Consider the following 20762-nt stretch of genomic DNA (forward strand, 5'->3'; position numbering starts at 1 on the left):
AATGAAGCACATGATGAGTCACTCTTTGCATCGCGCGTTTCTCCCATGGTAACAAAACATGCTAGCTTGATTGAATTCGGGAATATCTACCCGCCGTCCTCACATAAAATCATCCTCCCAATCCTCAGAACGATTCTGGTTACTCGAGCCCTCCATATTCTCCTCCGAGAAGATATCGTCATACGCATGGTCCTTCTGCCACTTCTTCTCCTTCCTCTCCTGCATCACCCGCGCCTCCTCCTTCTTCCTAACCAGACTCGCCGCCTGGTCGCGCTTCCGCAGCTCCTTGAGCCGATCCTCGCGCTCCTGCGCCAGATCGGGCTTCTTCTCGACCTTGGTCTTGTTGAGGCGGTTGACGACGGGGTTCTCGCGCTGCGCGACGAGGACGCGCTTCACCTTCCGCGGGTCCTTGAAGGAGACCTGCCCGACGGCCATGGAGCCGTCCTTCTTGAGGTTCGACCACGGCGTGTAGATGATGGTGATGTTGTCCTTCTTGTTGCCCTCGATGGAGTTGGCCTTGGTCAGCTGCGCGAGGTCGGTGAGGAGGGGTTCGGGGATGGCGTCCCAGGTCATGGCGGGGGTGGTGGACGGGTGGGGGTCTGGGAGGCGGAGGTAGATGTGTGCGGAGGAGAGCTTGTCGACGTGGAACTGGTGGTGGTTAGATGAAGGTGAGAGGGAGGGGGGTGAGGTGTGGTGTGGGTTACCCTGGTGGTGGTTAGTGAGTGATGAGAGAGATGGGGGTGAGGGGGGAGTTACCAGACGTCCTCCTCCCAGCCGTACTTGATCAGCTCCTCATCTATACGCACGCGACTCTCATTAGTCTTTGTAACCGGCGATGTCGTGGGTGGCTAAGTTCACGCCGCGAAAAGGGGGACGGGCGTACTCTCAAACTTGTCCTTGCCGACGTAGATGAAGGCGGAGGGGTCGACGACCGTGGAGGTGAAGTAGTAGACCATCGTGGGCGGGCGCGACCGGACGGGAGGAGGAGAAGGGGAGAGACAAGAGACGGGCTTCGCTTCCTTGCGGCGGGCGGCGCTTGGCGGTGGTTGTGATGTTCGGTCTGTCACTGCGGGGATCTCGGTGGTTCGTCGTGATGTGGTTTTTTTTTTCCTGCGACGGGGAAATTTCGAGGTGGGGGTGGGGCGGAGGGATACCTTCTCGGTATCTGTCGAAGTGGAAATGGGCGGGAGACTTGGTGGCTGCTGTGGGGGAAGTGTTAGGGAGAAGGTACTACCGCGGAAGCCTCAGCCCATGTGAAGCACGGTGAGACGAAGGCTCAGTGAGGTTTGGTGTGAATGCTGCCTGGAAAGATGATATCTCACTCAACTTGACATATGATGAGAAGATTATTGAGTGTTTTCATCCAACAAACATTCAAAGCTCTTATCTTCCCAGGTTTAATCTCACTTGTCTTATCTAAACACCCGCTACCGTCACTGTCAACTCACGGTCGCAGTTACAGCCTCTGGACTACAGAACTACAGAGCACTGCCAAGCGGCACAGCATGGGCCTGCACAGCCAAACTCTACCCGATTGATTGTCACCACCAACAGAAAACACTAGCACGACCCAAAAATGTTCGTCGCTGCCTCAAAAAAACGTCGTGATGAAATTTCTCATCAGCGTGATTCCACTCATTCATCCTGAACCCGCCATCGAGCGCCACCATTTCCCGCTCTGCCCACCGCTCGCCTACATGAAACCCAGTTTCAGCCACTGGAAACAAGCCTTGTTGGCTAAGTGGTATAGCGCCTCACTAGTAATGAGGAGATCGGGTGTTCGATTCACCCACGAGGCATCTCGAGCATCTCTGTCGGCCGACGATTTCTTTTTGCATTTTTTCTCTATTAAATATTTCTGCTTGTCTGTCTGGCTGTCCGGTCATTCTTCACGTTCTTTGTGCGTCTATTATCTATTACCATTAAGTAGCTCTCGCTCAGAACTTGGGAGCGTCGTAAATATCGTCAGGATCTGCCATCATTGTTAGCCATTATTCTTGATGCATTTGCAAGATGTGCGCTCACCTTTCCCATGCTCCTGGATGAAATCCCGCACCTCCCTCACCTTCGCCTCAATCTCACCAATCGCACCGTCCAACCTCGCCTTCACCTTCTCACTCACCTCCGCCCCACCCTTCAACGCCCGGATCGCGACATCATACCGACTCACGCAGTTCACAAGCATCATATCAAACGGCGTCGTCGTACTGCCCTCCTCGCGGTACCCCTCAACGGTCATCCTATGCAAACCCGGGCGTCCGAACAGTAAGCCCTGCAGCTCCGTCGGGTACCCGTGGTAGTTAAAGCACACGGCCCGGTCCTCGGTGAAGGTCTCCAGGAAGACCTGGCGCGTGAGCGCGTGCGGGTGCTTAGCCTCCACCTTGAGGACCATGAGGTCCGTGACGTTGACGACGCGGACGCGTAGCTCCGGGGCCAGGGTGCGGAGGAGCTCGGCGGCCTTTACGACCTCGAAGGTGACCTCGACGCCGACGCCGACGATGACGACGTCTGGGTTGGCGCCGCCGTCGGTGGAGGTGAAGGACCAGGTGCTGGCGCCGATGCGGCAGTGCTCTGCGGCTGCGGAGGCGGAGAGGTAGGTTGCGGTGGGCTGCTTGGAGCCGATGACGAGGTTGACCTTGTCTTTGGATTGGAGGCAGTGGTGAACTGTGCTGAGGAAGCAGTTTGCGTCGGGGGGAAGGTACACCTGGCGATGTTAGTGGCGTTCTTTAAAGAGACGGTAGAACGGGGACCTACTCTGGCCGCCTCGGCCTTGAGATTGAGGACCGCGCCGATGAAGGAGGGGTTCTGGTGGGAGAAGCCATTGTGCTCCTGCCGAGCCCAGGTGCTTGTCTCAATGTAATTGATGGAGGCCAGCTCGCCACGCCACTTGACCTGCTTGGCCACCTTGTTGAACTTGGCGTACTGCACCATCATCGTGTGCACGATACCCAGGAAAGACTCGTAGCTGGGAAAGAGACCGACACGGCCGGTGAGCGTGTACCCCTGCATGAACCCCTGGCAGCAGTGCTCTGAGAGGATCTCAATGACACGGCCACCCTGGGCCCGGGAGTATTCATCCCACTGGAAGTTGCGGCCGGTGTGGTCGAGAATGGCATCAAGCTTGTTGCTCTCAAGCTCGTCAGGCGAGAACATGCGGAAGCCTTTGGGATTGGCCTGCATCACCTCGTCGAGAAGCTTTCCGGTCACCTTCATGCAGCTGGTCTGCTCACCAGGCTCGACTGCCAGGGGTTGCCAATCGGGGACCTCGAGGCCGATGTACGGGTCATATGTGGCCTTCAGCTGACCGAGCTTCTTGCTGTCATTCTTGGGAATGGCTTCAAGAATACTGGTGTTGGGTTTGCCGTCGGTTAGAAGATTGCCGATGTCGTAGCGCGAGAGCCATTCATCGAGCTTCTCGAGGTGAGTCTTGTCTGAACCTGCCTTGGCCAGTGGGACCTGGTGAGACTTGAAAGAGCCCTCAATAATGACCCCGTCAACTTCTTTCGGCCCAGACCATCCCTGAAAAGGTCAGCCGAGTTTCCTCGCAGGTTAGGTGAGGTTTACCTTGGGAGTGCGAAGCGCGATCATGGGCCACCGGGGCTTGACGATGGGCTGGCCTGATCGTGTGGCCTTTTGGATCTTCTTGATCTCGGCAATAGCCCACTCCAAGGCGCCGGAGAGATCTGTGTCAATGTCTTCAAGATCGTCGACGATGCAGACTTGATAGCCGTAGCCGGTGAACAAGGCGACAATTTCCTTGTCGTCCATGCAGCCAAAGATGGTCCGCTCACTGATCTTAAAGCCATTGATGTGAAGGATGGGAATAACGGCACCAGACTCCTTGGGGTCGAGATACTTGATGGCATGCCAAGCCCTATGGTCGGTTAGATAGGCTCCAAACAAGACATCGTACAACTCACGTCGCGGTAGGACCGCTTTCGGCTTCACCATCGCCCACAATGCAGGTGACGATAAGATCCGGGTTATCAAACACCGCACCAAAGGAGACAGCTAAGGCGTAGCCAAGCTCGCCGCCCTCGTGGATGGCACCTGGTGTCTCGGAGTTGATGTGGCTGGTCGTATTAGTGCGTGAAACTAACTATCATGGGAATCAGAACTTACCTGGGGAAGCCACCAGGCACCGAGAACTTGGTGATGAGGTTGTGCAGACCCTCCTTGGTGAGGCTGTACTTGTCCGGGTAGAATCTCCCCAGTGAACCCTCCAACCAGAGGGATGCCAGAGCTGCAGGAGCACCGTGTCCCGGGCCAATGACATAGATCATGTCCATGTCATGGTTGCGGATGAGAAGGTTGAGGTGGGACCACACCAGAATGAGACCGGGACAAGTGCCCCAGTGACCTGTGCCGTCAGCTATCGCCCGGCCGAATCCACGGTGGACTTACCCAGCAGTCGGGGTTTGATATGCTCAGGCTTCAGTTGAGACTCCAGGAGCACGTTGTCTCGGAGAAAGATCATCGCTGTTCGCTGTCAGCCGGGGTTCGGGAAGATGGCTAGATCTGCAGGGGCAGGGTGGGATCGGCTTACCAGCAGCGATGTAGCAGGCTGCATTTTGGAAGTCACGCAGGGACTTGGCGACTTTGGCGTCCAAAGGCTTCTTTTCGGTCTTTACGGCGAGATCAAGCACACTGTCGGGGAGATGAGAGGGCAGAGCAGGCGGGTTGGGTTCCTTGATGACTTCGCCAGGCATGTTGGCGATGGGACTCCGCTGCGAGCAGACGGTCAGACTCTGGATATGTCTAGACGCAAGGAGATTCCCTGCTTATTCGCTCGTGGACTGCGTTTACGTCTGATGTTCCAATCAGTGCAGGGTGTCAATGTGGTCGTCGGTGGAGTGAAGTGCCGGGATGAAGGAGCAACAGGATGCAACGTTGATGGAGGGAATGTTTTGTGGGTGCCAAGTGAAAAAGAATTCTGGAAACCAAGCTGGCGATGGATATGGCACTCCCAGTGACAGATTGGGAATTGAAAGGCCTTGAATGGAGCTTTGCTGTGCCGATTGAAGCGGATAGTGGGAACAGGTTGGGAAGATGAGCGAGTCGATGACGTCGATGCTCACCGAAAACTGAAGCTGCACAACGCCAAAGTGGGAACTGCGGAAAGGTGCGGATACAGGCGAGTTGCGACTGCTTTCAGATTGCAATTGCTTTGTTCTGCTTGATGATTTAATCTAGAGAGCTGAACGGCGAAGTTTGCTTCAAAATGAGAGCACCCAGAGCAATTGTCAAAATTGCGTGGAAATTGGTCATTCCCATGTCAAGCTGCCAGATGGGCATCGCTGCAATGTTCCATGGCGGGTGACGATCCCCTGCAACTGTATTGCTGGACGAACACCGCACTTTGGAGCCGCTGGAGGTAGTGTCCCGAGGAGATGGGCCGTCCAGAGCCAGAACGAGCGGCCCGAAGGCGTGGCATCGTGATGATTACCGGCCCATGATCTCACTCTTTCATGGGTGCTGAATTCATCGTCGAATGGGGCTCAAGCAATTCGTAAAAATGCTGCAGCGGGGAACGGAAGCTTGGGCCACGTGCTGCGGGGCAGTTCATCGAGGGGGCAATCAATCGCCAATCAATCGTGACAGATCGGTACGTTCCTTTTCTGCCGTCATTCCCGTTCCGTCAGAGACCCGCTGTATTCCCGTGACAGGGATACGTGCATTGGCCAGCTCCTGGGAGCAGAGCCCCCAGTGTCTTGCTGCTCCACCCGACCCACTGTCCGGACCTGAGCTCCGCTCGCAGGGCGGAAAACGGTGGCCAAAACGGTGCAGCGGAGCTTTTTCTACGCCTGAGCCACACGCATCCACCTTCGCGACTCTGACATCAACATGGCGAAATCACGATGAAGCTGCCCTTTTTTGATCTCAACCGCCCCAGTGCCTCCCAATTCTGCTTTTCTGTGCTTCCCCGGTCCAAATGCCGTGGCACATGGGTCGAAGTCCGCCAATGGAGCAGGCACGGCCCCTCCAAATTGGGGAGCTGTCGCTGCCCTTGCCTCACCGTGAGCACACAGTTGACGTCAGGCTTGTTGAAACGCTCGAGCTGCAAGTATGCAGACATGGGTGAGCTGAACGGCCCAATGGCAAGACTTGTTTTGTAAAGCACTGTGGTCGTTGTGGTACTACTTGAACCCGTTTTCTTCTTCTCCTAGGCTTCCTTCGCCTCTTCCATTCTACTCTGGTTTTTCCTAGTGCACCAGAAATGGCATCGATTGTATCAGACACCCTCAAGAAGGCCGAGAACGCAATCATGGGCGACGCAAAACAGGCTCAGCTCGCTGAGAACACGGTCGAGCATGGCCCCAAGGCACAGATGACCACCGACTTTGGCGCCAAGGTCAACAACACCGACGACTGGTTGAGAGTCACCACCAACGACAAGACCGGTCCTATGCTTCTTGAAGACCCAATTGCCAGGGAAAAGGTCAGAAAAGATGTCCAACTGAATCATCCGAACAACCATGGCTAATAAGAATTCAGATCCACCGCTTCGACCATGAGAGAATCCCTGAGCGAGTCGTCCACGCAAGAGGTGCCGGCGCCTTTGGCACCTTCCGTCTCTTTGAGAGCGCTGGCGATGTGACCAATGCCGGCGTGCTTACCGACACGTCACGGGAGACGACTGTGTTCCTCCGATTTTCCACCGTCCTTGGTAGCCGTGGCAGCGCCGACACCGTCCGAGACGTGCGAGGCTTCGCGATCAAGTTCTACACCAAGGAGGGCAACTGGGACATGGTTGGCAACAACATTCCCGTCTTCTTCATCCAAGACGCGATGAAGTTCCCGGACGTTATTCACGCAGGCAAGCCCGAGCCACAGCTCGAGTTTCCCCAGGCCCAGTCTGCCCACGACAACTTCTGGGACTTCCAGTACCTACACACCGAGGCCACGCACATGTTTATGTGGGCCATGTCTGACCGCACCATCCCTCGATCGTACCGCATGATGCAGGGCTTCGGTGTCAACACCTACACCCTCACCAACGACAAGGGCGAGCGTCACTTTGTCAAGTTCCACTTCACACCCGAGCTTGGTGTGCACTCGCTCGTATGGGACGAGGCCCTCAAGCTCGCTGGACAGGACCCCGACTTCCACCGCAAGGATCTGGCTGAAGCTATTGAGAACGGCGCGTTCCCCAAGTGGAAGTTTGGTATCCAGGTTCTGCCCGAGTCCAAGGAACATGACTTCGACTTTGACATTCTCGACGCCACCAAGGTCTGGCCGGAGGAGCTCGTTCCCATCCGCTACATTGGAGAACTGGAGCTCAACCGCAATCCAGACGAGTACTTCACCCAGACCGAGCAGGTTGCTTTCTGCACCAGCCATGTCGTCCCCGGCATCGGCTTTTCCGACGACCCCCTCCTCCAGGGCCGCAACTTTTCTTACTTTGATACCCAAATTTCTCGCCTTGGCATCAACTGGGAGGAGCTTCCCATCAATAAGCCCGTGTGTCCCGTCATGAATATGAACCGTGACGGAGCCATGCGCCACACCATCTCCAAGGGCCCCAACTACTGGCCCAACCGCTTCGAAGCCACGCCGCCCGCAAATCACTCCAAGGCCGCCAACGCCTACGTCGAGTTTGCCCAGAAGGTGGAAGGCATGAAGCAGAGGACGAAGAGTGCCAAGTTCAAGGAGCACTTCTCACAAGCTCAGCTGTTCTTCAACAGTCTGTCGCCAATTGAAAAGTCCCACGTCATCAACGCATTCGCGTTCGAGCTGGACCACTGCGAAGACCCCATCGTCTACGAGCGCATGTCCCAGCGTCTTGCCGACATCGACCTCGGTCTGGCACAAGCTGTAGCCGATATGGTTGGCGGTAAGGCCCCCGAGCAGGCCGGCAAGCAGAACCACGGCAAGAAGGCCAAGGGTCTCAGCCAGCTGGAATATCTGCCCGAGAACCCCACCATCAAGACCCGCCGTGTCGCTATCATCATTGCCGATGGCTACGACCCGCTTGCCTTCTCAACCATGAAGTCTGCGGTTGCCGCCGCGCAGGGTGTCCCGATGGTCATTGGCACCCGACGCTCCGAGATCTATCCAGCCGGTGCCTCCAAGACGCCTGGCCAGGGTGTCAAGCCCGACCACCATCTTGAAGGTTTCAGATCTACCATGGTCGATGCTATTTTCGTCCCTGGCGGAGAAGACTCGATCAAGACCTTGTCCAAGAACGGCCGCGCCCAGCACTGGATCCGCGAGGCCTTTGGCCACCTCAAGGCCATTGCGGCCACAGGCGAGGCTGTCGACTTTGTCAATGCCACCATCAACGTTCCCAACATTGCTGTTTCGAGCGACAGCAACGTTGAGGAAAGCTACGGTGTCGTTACCATGAAGAACATCCAACCGGAGAGCTTCAAGGATGTGTTCACCATTGCCAAGAACAGCCAGGGATTCCTTGAGCAGTTCTTCTTTGTCATCTCTCAGCATCGTGTATGGGCTCGCGAGTTGGATGAGTTGAGCACCCAAGTGGCATATTAATGGAAAGATGAAGAGTGAGATCAGGCGTTCACTGGGGCAGGGTTTAGCGTATGTACTCAATATTTAGATCTTGATATGAAATTTGTCTTCAAGTAGCTGTTTGTGAGTTGTACAACAGGTCTATCAGTGTAAGCTTCGACATTTGATTGCCATGTTACAGCCTTTCGGGGACTTTGCCCCGGTCCGTCCTCCTCTCTTGATGTAAATAATGGGATTTTACGTCTTGTAACGTCTACGCCCTAGGGTAAGTAGCCTCACCGGATCGTACTCACCCATAACATTACCTTTTCTCTCATTGCCATTTAATCCTCCCTCTTGGACCTCGAAGACAGGAAGAACCAACACCCAACCATAGCCGCAAAAAGCGCCAGCGCAATCGGATGCAACACCCATGTTCCGCTCGCCTGGGCAATCATACCAGTCGTAAACGGCGCCAGCGCGCCACCACTACTCCCAAACGCCGTGATAATCGCAATCCCGCTCGTCCGGCTGCGGCTCGGCATGCCCCTCAAAAACACCGTCGCCGCACACGGATAGATCGGCCCCAGCAGCAATCCCACGATGGCAAGACTGACAGCATTACCCACGATATTGGGCACGAACCACACGAGCAGCTGGAAGCACGCCGCGCCGAGCGTCATGACGTAGACGAAGCGCTTCTCGCCGACCTTCTGGCCGAGGCCCGAGAGGAGGAAGCGGCCGACGGTGATGCCGGCCCAGAAGCCCGCCGTGACGTAGCCGACGGCCTGCGGGTTCGCGACGTCGCGCACGTCGACGAGGAAGGAGATGACCCAGCCGGAGATGGAGACCTCGGCGCCCTGGTAGGCGAAGACGAAGAGGGCCCCGAGGAAGACGAGGCGCGCGCGCAGGGCGTGGAACATGCTTGCCAACCGCGCCTTGACGCTCTGCTGGTGGGCGTCGTGCGGGTGCTGCTGCTCGCCCTCCGGGTTGTCGGTCTCGTAGCTGGCGAAGGACCACGCGGAGAAGAGCAGGCTGAAGGCCGCGAGGGACATGGGGATGAGGTAGAAGCGGAACCAGAGGTGCCATCCGATGGAGGAGACCATGGCGGTGGCGAGGACGGGGCCGACGGTGCCGCCGAGGCCGTAGGCGCCGTGGAGGGCGCCGAGGGCGGTGGTGCCGTTGCGGAGGGAGCCGCAGAAGAGGGTGTTGAGGGTGAGGTTTGTGGCCATGCCGAAGCCGAGGAGGAAGAAGGAGAGGACGATGACGGGGAAGGGGGCGCCGGTGACGAGGGGGATGTAGGCGGCGAGGAGGCAGGTTTGGGCGGCGATCATGAGGTGGGCGCGGGAGAGGCGGGCGCGCAGGGCGTCGACGAAGAAGGCGGCGGTGATGAAGCCGAGGGCGTTGCCGACGAAGATGAGGGAGACGACGGCGTAGCCTATGTTGTAGTATCTAAGGTGGGCGTGAAGGTGAGTCGCGGTTGCGAGGGGAGGAATGGTCACGGCGGTGAGATGCAGGGGAATGGGGGATGGGATGGGACGTACTTCTCCATGTAAGGGATGAGAGCACCCGGCGCGCCGTCGTTGATGCCGTTGCCCATGTTCATGAGGCACGCCGCGAGGAAGCGCCAGCGGTTCATGTACGGGGACAGCACGCTCTGCGCGGGCTCGGCGGACTCGGCGCCGGCCTCGTCGCGGGCGAAGGCTTCGTGCTCCGAGGTGCGGTTCGACTCGAGGGCTGCGGGGTGCGAGGTGGGGGTGTGCTTTGGGAGCTGGTGCATGTGGATTGACTCCGGGCGGCTCCGGTTAGAGTCGACGTGGAGGAGGGGCGCGCCCCCGGCACTGGCGACCTTGGCCGGGGGCGTTATGTGGATGTGGGACTGTTCATGGGTGATGAACGCGTCGAAGGTTGAGGTGTTCATCTTGGATGACCTGCGTGGTTGCAATGTGAGGTCGCCGTGACAATGCTTGAGCTCGGGGCGGGAGGTGTTGAAGTTTTGAGGTTGTCAAATTGGCCGGGGAAAAAAAAAAGATTATGTCGGGCCCCGAGTCCGGAGACGATAAGTGTGGGGCCGGCCAATTTCAACCGCGGTGAGATTAGATTGCCCATGCCGAATCGGGAAGGTCCATACTGGGGTTCCGGGGCTTGGATAACGGGAATTTACAGAGGGCGTACAACACGCCGGGAACTCATCAGGATAGAGTTCTGGGTGAACGTTTAGACTTATCTTTAGAGGCTTGCATTGTTTCCATGTTATATTGTTCCTCATCACAACTACTGGGCTCGCAGTCCAAGAGACGTCGACGCGAGTACGTGCCCGAGTAGATTGAGTCAATTGCAGTGCCCAAGCACATCTACAAGAAATTAAGTGCTTCAACAGTCGGCTATGGAAACATCCAACAATACCCCGAAGTCGTAAACGAAGCTCATTGAGTCATGGGAGTTCGGCATTAGATGAACGAGGCTCTGCTTACATCACCGTCTGCCGAGCCCGTCGCGGCACCCAAGCCGACTTGGTATCCCTCCCCAGTTCTTCAGACTTGGCAACCCAGTCACGTTGCCGTCCTCTGCAAGTAAATGATCGACAACACGCATGTAAAGCACATGCATCCTTTCACAACAAATGACGCTGTGCTTCGGACTTCGCATCCCAGCTCAACTCCCGCTCGAATCCCTTGCGTTTGAAATATTTATTCATTGGTGGGACTCACATCTTCAATCAGGGGTAACGGAGATGCATGGGTAATCGGGCAGGAATTCTGCGCCAACGAGTGCCGGTTCCTGGAGATGCTCATTACTGCAGGGAGAAGGTCGGATGTTGACCAAGACTTATTTTAACTATGAATGAGTATTTCCACGACTTACACATCCATGTGCACAACGCCCACGGGCTTGGCTGATGATATGTCAATGAACTCGGCCTCAGTCTCAGTCAGTTCAAGCGTTCCAATCAGGATTTGCCAGAATTCCAAGTTGTAGAAAGTCAGCTTGCTATCGAATAGTATATATGCTTCCCCTTCGAACCACCGTACTAAGATTCAGATGATTAGAAACCAGGCAATAACAGTCATCCACCAGTTGATTCGTGTCTTCTAAAATGTTCAACAACATCGTCGTCGCAGCCATTCTCGGCGCTCTACCCACTACCTTTGCGTGCCTGGGCTATGAGGGAGGGCTTCCTACCCCGACGGAGAACAGACAGATCTCTGCGCCGATCTACGTCAAGTCGGGCGAAGTCTTCGACGGAGGGTGGGCCAAGTATGACCGAAACCCCAGCTCTTGCAGAGAGCAAGAGGAAGGCGGTACGAGTTCTGTTCAGTTTCATCTCAATTGATCCAGCCAGGCTGATGAAGACATGAATAGGCGAGTCCGACACAGCTTTTGTCCTCGAAAAGGGCGCCACTCTGAGAAACGTCATCATCGGCAAGACTGCTGGTGAAGGTGTTTACTGCCTCGGAGGCGGTTGCACCATCGAGTTCGTCTGGTTCGAGGATGTGTGCGAAGACGCTATCTCTGTCGTAAGTATCACTCGAATATGTAGCCAAGGTGTCTGGCGCTATTGATATTGGCTGACAACACCGCAGAAAGAGGACCAGGCCGGAGACGAGACCTGGATCATTGGCGGCGGCGCGTACCACGCTTCTGACAAGATCATCCAGCACAACGGGTGCGGCAAGGTCAACGTTCGTCATCGCTTTTCCCCAATCATCCAAGGTACATTCTAACATGGACATGCTCGCAGATCATCAACTTCTACGCCGAGGATTATGGCAAAGTTTACCGATCCTGCGGAACGGTAAGAAAAATACCCAACTCCCTTGTCTTGAGACAGCGCTGAGTGATTATTTTCTAGTGCCAGCAGTGTGCCCGTGAGGTCTATGTCGAGGGAGTGACTGCTTACAACGGCGGCGAAGTTGTCGGAATTACCAAGGCTAATGGTGACAAGGCGACGCTGGTGAATGTCTGCACTGATGCGAAGACGCCTTGCCAGAACTATAGCGGCCCTGGGGAGAAGGATGGCGCCTGTTAAATGTTCAACGTGGTTGACACAAGAACAGTCTATAGAGACTGATGCATTCAGTAGCGTTGAATGGGGGCTAGGAGATTCGATCTGATATATGATTGTATCATACAAGCAATGTGCGATAGAGGTCATAAATCAGTCGAGCTAGCAAACATGCTTCATGGCGTTATCACATTTCAGTGAACATAGAACTTATATCAGCGCCATGACCTTTGTGGGAGCACCATGAAAATCAACTATTGAATATGACCGATCAATCCGCACTACTGATTATTATGATCTTGTGTCTCAACCCAATCCATGTCTCCTTCGAATATTTCATAACAAACTCCACTTTCCATCTCGGTACTAAGTCAAGACTGAGGGCCGTTCCAATCTGTTGTTCCAAATTGTTGATTCCATGCCGAGTCAACAATCATGACGAGGAATAATTGGTCTTCCATCATCACCTCGTAATCAACCCCTTCCATCGGCGGAGTTTCCCAAGTAGGTTGAAGATCTTGATTTGCAGTTGCAAAGTGTTGATTCAACTCCGGTTGACTGTTGAAGTCTGTGGCTCGAAAGCCCTGCATGGTGTGGACGCCATGGACAGCTTCGATGGGGCTGAAGTTCCATGAAGTCTGAACCTCGTTCTCTGCGTGTCCGAATTGCTGATTCCATGCTGTGTTATCACATGTGTGAGAAGCCGTATGATCCTCCACAACCATGTTGTCATAGTTGGTGCTAGCGAGCACCGCTTCCGATGACTCCTTAAGTTGTCCAAGGCTTCCATCCCCAGGCGCGGCTTGTGTTGGGCTAATTCTCTCTTCTGCAAAAGATCCCCCCAGAATACTGTCGTTGCCATAATCAGAATAATCATCGAGGCGTACCACTACCTCTGGGCTATCTCCATCCCTATCGCTGGACGGTGGGCCTTCTGTTTCCCCTGAGTTGGTTGAGCTGTCTATGAGCTCTTCCAAAGATCCCAGCTCTTCCAGAAGTTTCTTGTCAAACGCTATGAGCAAATCCCACATGTCGTTGTCGAAGCTGGTCCATTCTCGATGATTCTCTAGGAGTTCAACCACCGCCATATGTCCTTCCATTTGTACAAATTTGATAGCCTTGTAATATTGTAAACATCCGTCTCCAACGACATTAGCTCCACAGTCAAGAAGAAGGTGCACCGTGTCTAATCGTCCGTGTTCAGCAGCACCCTCCAAGGCCGTTCTACCATACTTGTCGGCACGTGGAGCATTGACATTGGCCCCCAGATCAATCAGACGTCTTGCAATACCAAGACGACCTTGAATGGCCGCAAGTTGCAGTGCTGTAGCCCCGCTATCCTGTGCTGCGGGAGCGTTGACATCTGCGCGGTATTCGAGGAGGAGATCTATCATCTCTAGATTTCCATCCTCAACCGCAATTTGAAGCGGGCTGCGTCCGCGTGTGACCAAGCCATTGAACTCATTCGGGCTTATGCCAGCTTTCAACAGGACTTCCGTAATTTCCCCATTTCTTCCCTTAAGTGACCAATATAAGGGGCCCGGCATTTCTAAGCTACGGTCATCGTCCCACATTCTAGGAGCTAACCTTTGGAGAAGTTCAACTTCCCCATGGCAGACGACGATGGAAAGCGTGAGTCGGTCAGGGTTGAAATTGTTTTCCAAGAGTTTATCCAGGCTCTCTTGGGACCAGATAGGAAAAACCAACGGCGAGCCACGTAGAACCCCACGTTTCAACTTAGGCTCTCGATGCCAAAACGGAATTCCCCACTCAAATGACTCGGCAATGTTCGCTCCTATATTTGCTTTATCGGGAAGTCTAGCAGAATACTCTGAAGCAGGAACGAGAGCTGTAGTCGAGCTTTGTATCTTCGGAAGAAGAATGTCCAGTATGTCTACACGGTTGTACCAGGCTGCAAGACCCAAGGCTACGCCTTCTTGTTCGTGTCCATGGAAGGCTTCTGGGCGATTGGCGATGAGTTGCTCAAGAGCTGTTGTTGAGCCAGACGAGATGGCAAGAATAACGCCAGCACATAGAGCGCCAGGGTCGTAGGCGCCGAGGCAACTCGCTAAAGCCCGTTCTATCCTGGGAATGGATTCCGTGAGGAAGATAGCAGAGCTCTTTGTAAAGGCGTTCTTCCGTCTGGCCCACGCCAGCTCAAGTTACCACCCCTTTTCACAGCAGAGTAAACAATCCCAGGATGTTGAGGTAAGCTAGCGCCGTAGTAGAGAGCCCAAATGGGCAGCTTCGCTCCGTATTGGAACAAAGTCTTAAGGGATCGGGGTGTTCGTTTGTCGGCCCCAATGATTGCTGCACCTAGCGGATTTATGGGAAGGGAATGTTCCTTAAGCATATACCGCTTGTACTCCCCCCTTCTGAGTTCCATAGTGGCTTGGTTCCACGTGTAATTTCTTGCGTGATCACTGGCCTCGAACTCGGCATTTACATCGGCTCCTTGTTCACACAGAAGCTCGATAACAGGACGATGATCCTTCAATGCTGCGAAGTGGAGTGGCGAGGGAATCGCTTGAAGCCGCCCTGGACTTTTGACGGGTGCACCACACTGAAGTAGTAACTCGCAGGTTTTCCGACTCCCCCTGAACGATGAAGCACAGAGAGCCGCGAAGAGCCCATGCCGTCAGGTATTCGTGTCGTTCTGGGAACCGCACCAGTATTCGATGACCTCTTTGAAGCCGAAGTAGGCAGCAAGGCAGACAACATCGGCAGTTAGAAGATCGGTGACAGGAGTCGATGGATAGGATCGCTGAACATGACGAACTAAATAATGAATCTTTCTCATGGCTTGCTCCTCGTCGCTGTTGTACATTGCGAATCCCACCACATTTTGTTCTCTGATGAGTTTGCTTCCGGGAATGTTGAAATGGAAACTCATAACTCGTTTCTGATATTCGACTTTTGCGCCATGTTGAATGAGAATTTCCGCAATTTGGATGTCCAAGCGGACGGCCCACATCAGAGCAGACGGCCCTTTGTCAGACGGACCCTCATTGAGTGAGGCACCGGCCTCTAGAAGCCGCAGAACAAGGTGTTTGAAGATATCACGCTGTTCTGGTGTCATCTCCAAATATGCATCCAGATTTTCTTGCAACAAGGCCAAAAGAGGTGTCCAACCGTAATAAAAGGACTTGTCTGGATCAGCACCGGCGTCGAGAAGCTTTTTGGCGAGTTTGAAATCATGATTGCTCGTCGCAACTTGAAGTGGCGTCAAAGTCTCGTCAGCAATAACCAATTTCACATCTGGGTCTTGGCCTGATTCGAGAAGCCATGAGATTACGCTTGAGTTACTCGCACTACCAGCACTTGTCCCTTGAAAATGCCTGTAGTCGAAGCAAAGCCTAAACAGATTTTCAGCGATAGACGTGACAGTCAGATCCTTTTCTTGCGCAAGGTCAAGTGGATGGTTCGTCAGGCCAGAGCGTTCGATAAGGTTTACAACCGCAACCCAGGAAGACTTGTCTTGACAGTTGATTTTGTACATGTTGTTCGAGAGACAGTATAAAATGAGCTGAATGTGCTCATTGAAGGCTTGGTCGGTTGCTCCTGTCACGATGATCTGTGCACTGTTGGCGATTGAGTTGTCCGCTTTCTCGGGCATCATGGACGCGATATGAACATCAAATTCAGAGGCATTTCTGAAAGGGTGCCCGTTGAATCGCCGGTGCAAAGGAGAGAAGTCCAGTCGTGTTTGGCTACCATGGCGTTGGGGCTCATCATCGATTACTCGATTTGTCAAATCCAAAATGCCTCACGATAGTCAGCTAAATTGCTTTCATGATTTGGACCTTACTCACTTCGGAACACTTTGTTCTGGAATCGTATCCACGGACGTGTGTGGGTCCACATCAATTGCACAGGTGCCGGAGTTGGCGTGCGGATCCAAAGTTCCATGCCCTCGGGAGTCTTTGGACTCGCAGCTGGGGAAGGCAGGTCAACCATGCGTTTGCAGCGCAATCGACTTGGGATCAACTGTACACACCTGTCATGTACTTTGTCAACGTATCTGGTTGATAGCGACTCCGCTCCTTCTTGAGTGTGTCGCGCAAGACCTTCCTGCCATTGTAATACACCACGCTGACTTTGCCTTGTTGATCTCTCTTGAAAAGCATGTGATCGGTGTATCGCCAGACATCCGCACTCGCGTTTTTCCGAACATTCCAGAACCGCAGTTGGGCCTCAAGTTCCGATTTTCTAAGGAACGTCAGCACTCATTGCAAAGAAAGACGCATCGCTAGTAAACTCACGTCACTCTAAACCCGCCTTCTTCAAGCTTGTCTCTGATCTTCTTCTGAGATAACCGATCGAATACATACATGTCCACGATTGCAGCCTTACGTCGCGTCCATTCTACATCGTCGCAATGCAATCTCTTGAGGGGCGGCATCTTTGTGAGTCTGAAAAATGGAAGGAAGCGCGTGTGCAGGCTCTCACTTATCGACGTAGACAACAGAGTCGTCGGCAACTTGGAAAGGGAATCGCCTCAATCCAAGTCATCCAAATTGTAAGCATGAATGGAGAGGACCAACAGCGATATCGGGTTCAAGGCAGTCATAATGTGAGAAATTGAAAACGGGGCTGTGCCTTCAGCTTTATGAGAACATTGCAATTGGCTGAGTCCAAATTCTGGAAACCTGCACACGTGATATTGCTGACGCCTGCGTATCCGACGCTCTCAGCGGCATCTCGAGTCGTACAGACAAGGCATTCTGCAGGCTTTCGGCGAACCGATTGGTCGAGTCCAACCTCTGCAAAAGCCTCAGCGTCATCCGCCTCCAAAAACGAGGCGCGCCGCTGAATTGCAACGTTATTGGCCCGAACCAACCTCTGGAAACAACATTGCATGGGTGTGTGGAGCCAGCAGAGGCGCATCACCTCTCTTGGTTCCCGTTCAAACGCAAGTTCTGATTTGTCCGTGCCAATGTCTGAGAACGATTACAAGGGTATACACTTTTGAGTGGGGAGTGATCTGAGGTACGGTACCTGTTGAGGATCACGGCTGGAAATGTTAATCGACCGCAAGTTATGATTTGCCAGAGCCAATCTCTGCAAACCTAAGGTTTTCTTGCGTCGAAGGGGCTGTGCGGGAAAGGCACGTATTTACTTCATCAGGTGTTCCATCATTTATTACACCCAAAAAGGAGGATATAACTTGATGGAACTCACCAGTCGCTTCAAACTTTTTTTCCTCCGTTGTATGACTCCAATCAACCCGCCATGAAACATTTTAGATCATTTAGCCAACAATAGTTACCTTTGTGACCTCGAAGATCTTCACCGACTTTGAGAACACTGCGTATTGTTCTCAGGAAACGCCTCACTAGGCAGGATGGAGTTCAACCTAGAAGCCATCATCGCCTTGGTTGCACTAGTTGTGACGCTCCCACCGACGCTCCTCATCTTATGCAAATACTTTCGCCGCAGGCAAAATGCTCGACACACAGGTCAGTTCAAATCATCAAACTCATAAGCGTCAGAGCTTTCAGTTGACGCATACTATTGACAGCAAACCGGCATGACAATACCTTGGCATCGTTCCAGTCATCGACACTGTCACGGTCTATGGACCGGTGTTCGGCCTTCGGCAAGACCCTCAGCCACGACTCATTGGACCCACCAAATCCAATGGCGCATTTGCTAGAAGGTTCTAGGAATATCGACAAGGTCAATGGCAAGGTTATAAGAATGCCCAGGAAATAGGGAGAATACGGTTCTGTTTCCTGTTCTTCAAGAAGATTTATTGTACTCGTAGTAGTAGGCTAGACCAATGGCATCGACCTTGTCCTAGACCCTTACAGACACACAACAGACCCGAATATAACTCGTTTCCGAGAAGACTCTCGACGCTGAGAGTCTGGACGATTGTCGATCTTGATACAAACTTTAATTATACACCATACGAGGCTATTCCTGTGTGATCCCGCTCAAGAGAGAAGGCTGAGACTACGAGCAACGTTTCTGGTGCTCTGATTAGAGATGGTTGCACAGTGTAGAGGTTGTCACTTTGAACCGCTTTGCGTGTCGCCGGCACTGTTCACAGGCTACGGCTGTGTTCACCAACCCTAACCTGGATAAAGTGATGCTTGAAGTTGGGTTTTTGGTAGAAGGTCTAGATATGCCAACATCATTTAACCTCGGTGGCGGAAATGCCGTGCAGACACAAAAGGCATGATTCTTACTAGTGAGCGACTAACCTTTTCCGAAATTGACTACTGCTGGATTAAATTTAATCGCACAACACTTCCGTTAGATCATCAATAGGTGTTTCCGGCCATAAAACTGAACGGTTGTTGAGACCTTGATGAGTGAATTTCCATTGTCTACGCCCAAGCACCAGACTTGAGAGCTGTAAGGTCAACGTCACCAGGTGCTGTGTGTCTGTGGCAACCTACTGCCTTTCACGGGAGCAAGAAAAAGAAAAATAAAGCAAAAAGTGAATGCCATTAGTTGTAAAGATCGGAGTTCGCCGCTTTTTAGCATGCGAAATAGGCTAAAAAGGCCGGAAGACAGTGCGCCTGCCGCTATTCCGATAGCGCAATGACAAAATAATTTAGGAGATCATGCCGCTTACAACAACATCGACTCATTCAATTAATTGAACTTGGGAGCACGTGGGTTCCATGCTGACTTCAAAGGCCCACTCTTTCCCGGGTCAATACCATCCATCTGCTTCTGCCTGCCAAGTGTTCTAGACCTTTGATTAAGAAAGAAGGACGGACGCGTGAAGATGAGATTGAGAAACAAGAATGATTGAGACAGTGTGCTTTGCGAATGCAGGTGCCTGAACCTACCGAGCTGAGCGAGACTCCAGTCCCACTGAAGATCTGAAACTCAGCCACAATACGGCGAAAGCGCATTAGCGAATTCTCAGCTTTCATTTTCCGTAAGTGTGCAATGAGAGGCGAAAACGAACGTTCGGGAGGTCGGCACAGCAGGACATCGCTGCTCGGTTTCGTTACCGGACTTAGTGCCAGACACGCCCTACGAGGCTGAGTTATGAATATACCATCAGCTGAACAGCATTGGGAGGAAGGTATTCCTAAATATATAAAGGCCAAAATCAACGTCATCGCTTCAAGTTAAGTACGCCGAGCTGTAGTGAATAGACCACAGCTTAAACCTACCCGCGGGTGGGAAGTCGCGTGGTCTAGTTGGTTGGGGGCTGTTGAAGCGGAGCCGGAGGCCGATGATGTTTTCCGTCCGCCGAGGAAGCAACATCGCTTCCGCTGCGGTTGTGACAGCTCTACAGAGTAATTACGAACCGACGCTTTGAAGACAAGCCCGCGTGGGATCTCGCATTCCCCGGAAGACACTGAACCTCTCCCGTGTTTACTTACACCGCTTGCCCTAACCGAGAAGACGCGATTCAGCTCTACGGCGAGGCCATGTTTCTGCCAAAAGGCACGATGCTTTTTTGTGGGTCGCGTGGTTGCAATAACAGAAGTCAGAGTCATAGTTGCTCCAATATTACTGCCAAAATTAGGACATCAAATATATGCTAAACCACTTGACACAATCTCGCTGATTACCGCCTTTAAGGTTTACAGCGCAGCCGTTCTTGGTAGACAGAGCAGAGCCCTAAAGGCCACAGCGAATCCAGTGACAGGCTCCTTCTTCGCTACACCGCAATCAATAACGATCATCGCACTGCCCGATAGCATGCCGTGTATAGGGAAATAAACCTCTTTAACCTTATGCACCTGACTTATTTACGTGCATCGAGCCGAAGCTCCCGATAATATGAGAGTAATTAGAATTGCACACAAACCAAGACATGATTAATACTGGGTGAGCAGCTCGCACTCTCGAGCACTGGTTTCCAACCGCCCATTCCTTCTCGGCACATACATTCTTTTATTCCTTTCTTTGGTGGTTCGTCACGATGCGTAACCACGCTACATTCATTTTACTGTCGCTCCTTTCTTCCAGCGAAGGAATTTTCGCTCGGCCCCACGATCATTCGCCTGTGCATAGACACCACGTCCGGAATGGCTTGATTTTCCCCAGGGCAGACGGCAATGGCACATCTACGAACAACACACAGGTGCCTGTACCTGTGCCACCACCAGCAACATCACGCAAAGCCAGCTCGTCGCTATACTCGGCAAGCCACACCCCGTCGGCATCCGGCAGCCACACTTCATCGGCCCCACTCTCGAGCCGGCCCCCGGCGTCGCAGACGGCATCCTCTGCGCCGCCTGCAAGCACCACACCCGCCGCGGAGAAGACAGTGTCAAATGGAGAAGTTGCAACCGGCTTGGCAATCGGCACGGTTGTCGCGGCCGGGGTT

At 53.4% G+C, this 20762-nt stretch overlaps 7 protein-coding genes across 7 annotated transcripts; 2 read left to right on the forward strand and 5 right to left on the reverse strand.

Annotated features, from left to right (window-relative positions):
- Positions 1 to 99: 99 nt before the first annotated feature.
- ccdc25 (Coiled-coil domain-containing protein 25) lies at positions 100 to 956 on the reverse strand (the record flags this gene model as incomplete). The annotated part of the gene is made up of 4 exons (XM_066151767.1): positions 100 to 599; positions 650 to 705; positions 757 to 796; positions 884 to 956. 4 exons carry the CDS (start codon positions 954 to 956, stop codon positions 100 to 102), a joined length of 669 nt encoding a protein of 222 aa, XP_066008747.1.
- A 981-nt stretch (positions 957 to 1937) lies between these two features.
- Positions 1938 to 4709, reverse strand: CGGC5_v006925 (putative phosphoketolase; the record flags this gene model as incomplete). The annotated part of the gene is made up of 8 exons (XM_032019813.1): positions 1938 to 1972; positions 2026 to 2704; positions 2755 to 3519; positions 3565 to 3874; positions 3921 to 4073; positions 4123 to 4360; positions 4405 to 4479; positions 4547 to 4709. 8 exons carry the CDS (start codon positions 4707 to 4709, stop codon positions 1938 to 1940), a joined length of 2418 nt encoding a protein of 805 aa, XP_031883013.1.
- Positions 4710 to 6217: 1508 nt separating this feature from the next.
- cat-1 (Catalase-1) lies at positions 6218 to 8493 on the forward strand (the record flags this gene model as incomplete). The annotated part of the gene is made up of 2 exons (XM_032019815.1): positions 6218 to 6439; positions 6496 to 8493. The coding sequence occupies 2 exons, from the start codon at positions 6218 to 6220 to the stop codon at positions 8491 to 8493; spliced, it is 2220 nt and encodes a 739-aa protein (XP_031883113.1).
- A 302-nt stretch (positions 8494 to 8795) lies between these two features.
- CGGC5_v006927 (Bypass of stop codon protein 6) lies at positions 8796 to 10372 on the reverse strand (the record flags this gene model as incomplete). The annotated part of the gene is made up of 2 exons (XM_032019816.1): positions 8796 to 9903; positions 9996 to 10372. The coding sequence occupies 2 exons, from the start codon at positions 10370 to 10372 to the stop codon at positions 8796 to 8798; spliced, it is 1485 nt and encodes a 494-aa protein (XP_031883112.1).
- Positions 10373 to 11548: 1176 nt separating this feature from the next.
- On the forward strand, positions 11549 to 12481 carry plyF-4 (putative pectate lyase F; the record flags this gene model as incomplete). Its single annotated transcript, XM_032019817.1, has 5 exons — positions 11549 to 11753; positions 11815 to 11969; positions 12036 to 12134; positions 12194 to 12247; positions 12305 to 12481. The coding sequence occupies 5 exons, from the start codon at positions 11549 to 11551 to the stop codon at positions 12479 to 12481; spliced, it is 690 nt and encodes a 229-aa protein (XP_031883111.1).
- A 347-nt stretch (positions 12482 to 12828) lies between these two features.
- XBOS34 (putative E3 ubiquitin-protein ligase XBOS34) lies at positions 12829 to 13851 on the reverse strand (the record flags this gene model as incomplete). The annotated part of the gene is made up of 1 exon (XM_032019818.1): positions 12829 to 13851. One exon carries the CDS (start codon positions 13849 to 13851, stop codon positions 12829 to 12831), a length of 1023 nt encoding a protein of 340 aa, XP_031883110.1.
- A 1244-nt stretch (positions 13852 to 15095) lies between these two features.
- CGGC5_v006930 (uncharacterized protein) lies at positions 15096 to 16859 on the reverse strand (the record flags this gene model as incomplete). Its single annotated transcript, XM_032019819.1, has 4 exons — positions 15096 to 16222; positions 16270 to 16392; positions 16455 to 16666; positions 16720 to 16859. The coding sequence occupies 4 exons, from the start codon at positions 16857 to 16859 to the stop codon at positions 15096 to 15098; spliced, it is 1602 nt and encodes a 533-aa protein (XP_031883109.1).
- Between the last annotated feature and the right edge of the window lie 3903 nt (positions 16860 to 20762).

The sequence above is a fragment of the Colletotrichum fructicola genome, assembly GCF_000319635.2.
Source record: "Colletotrichum fructicola Nara gc5 chromosome Unknown KSG_Nara_v1_contig04, whole genome shotgun sequence".
NCBI lineage: Eukaryota > Fungi > Ascomycota > Sordariomycetes > Glomerellales > Glomerellaceae > Colletotrichum > Colletotrichum fructicola.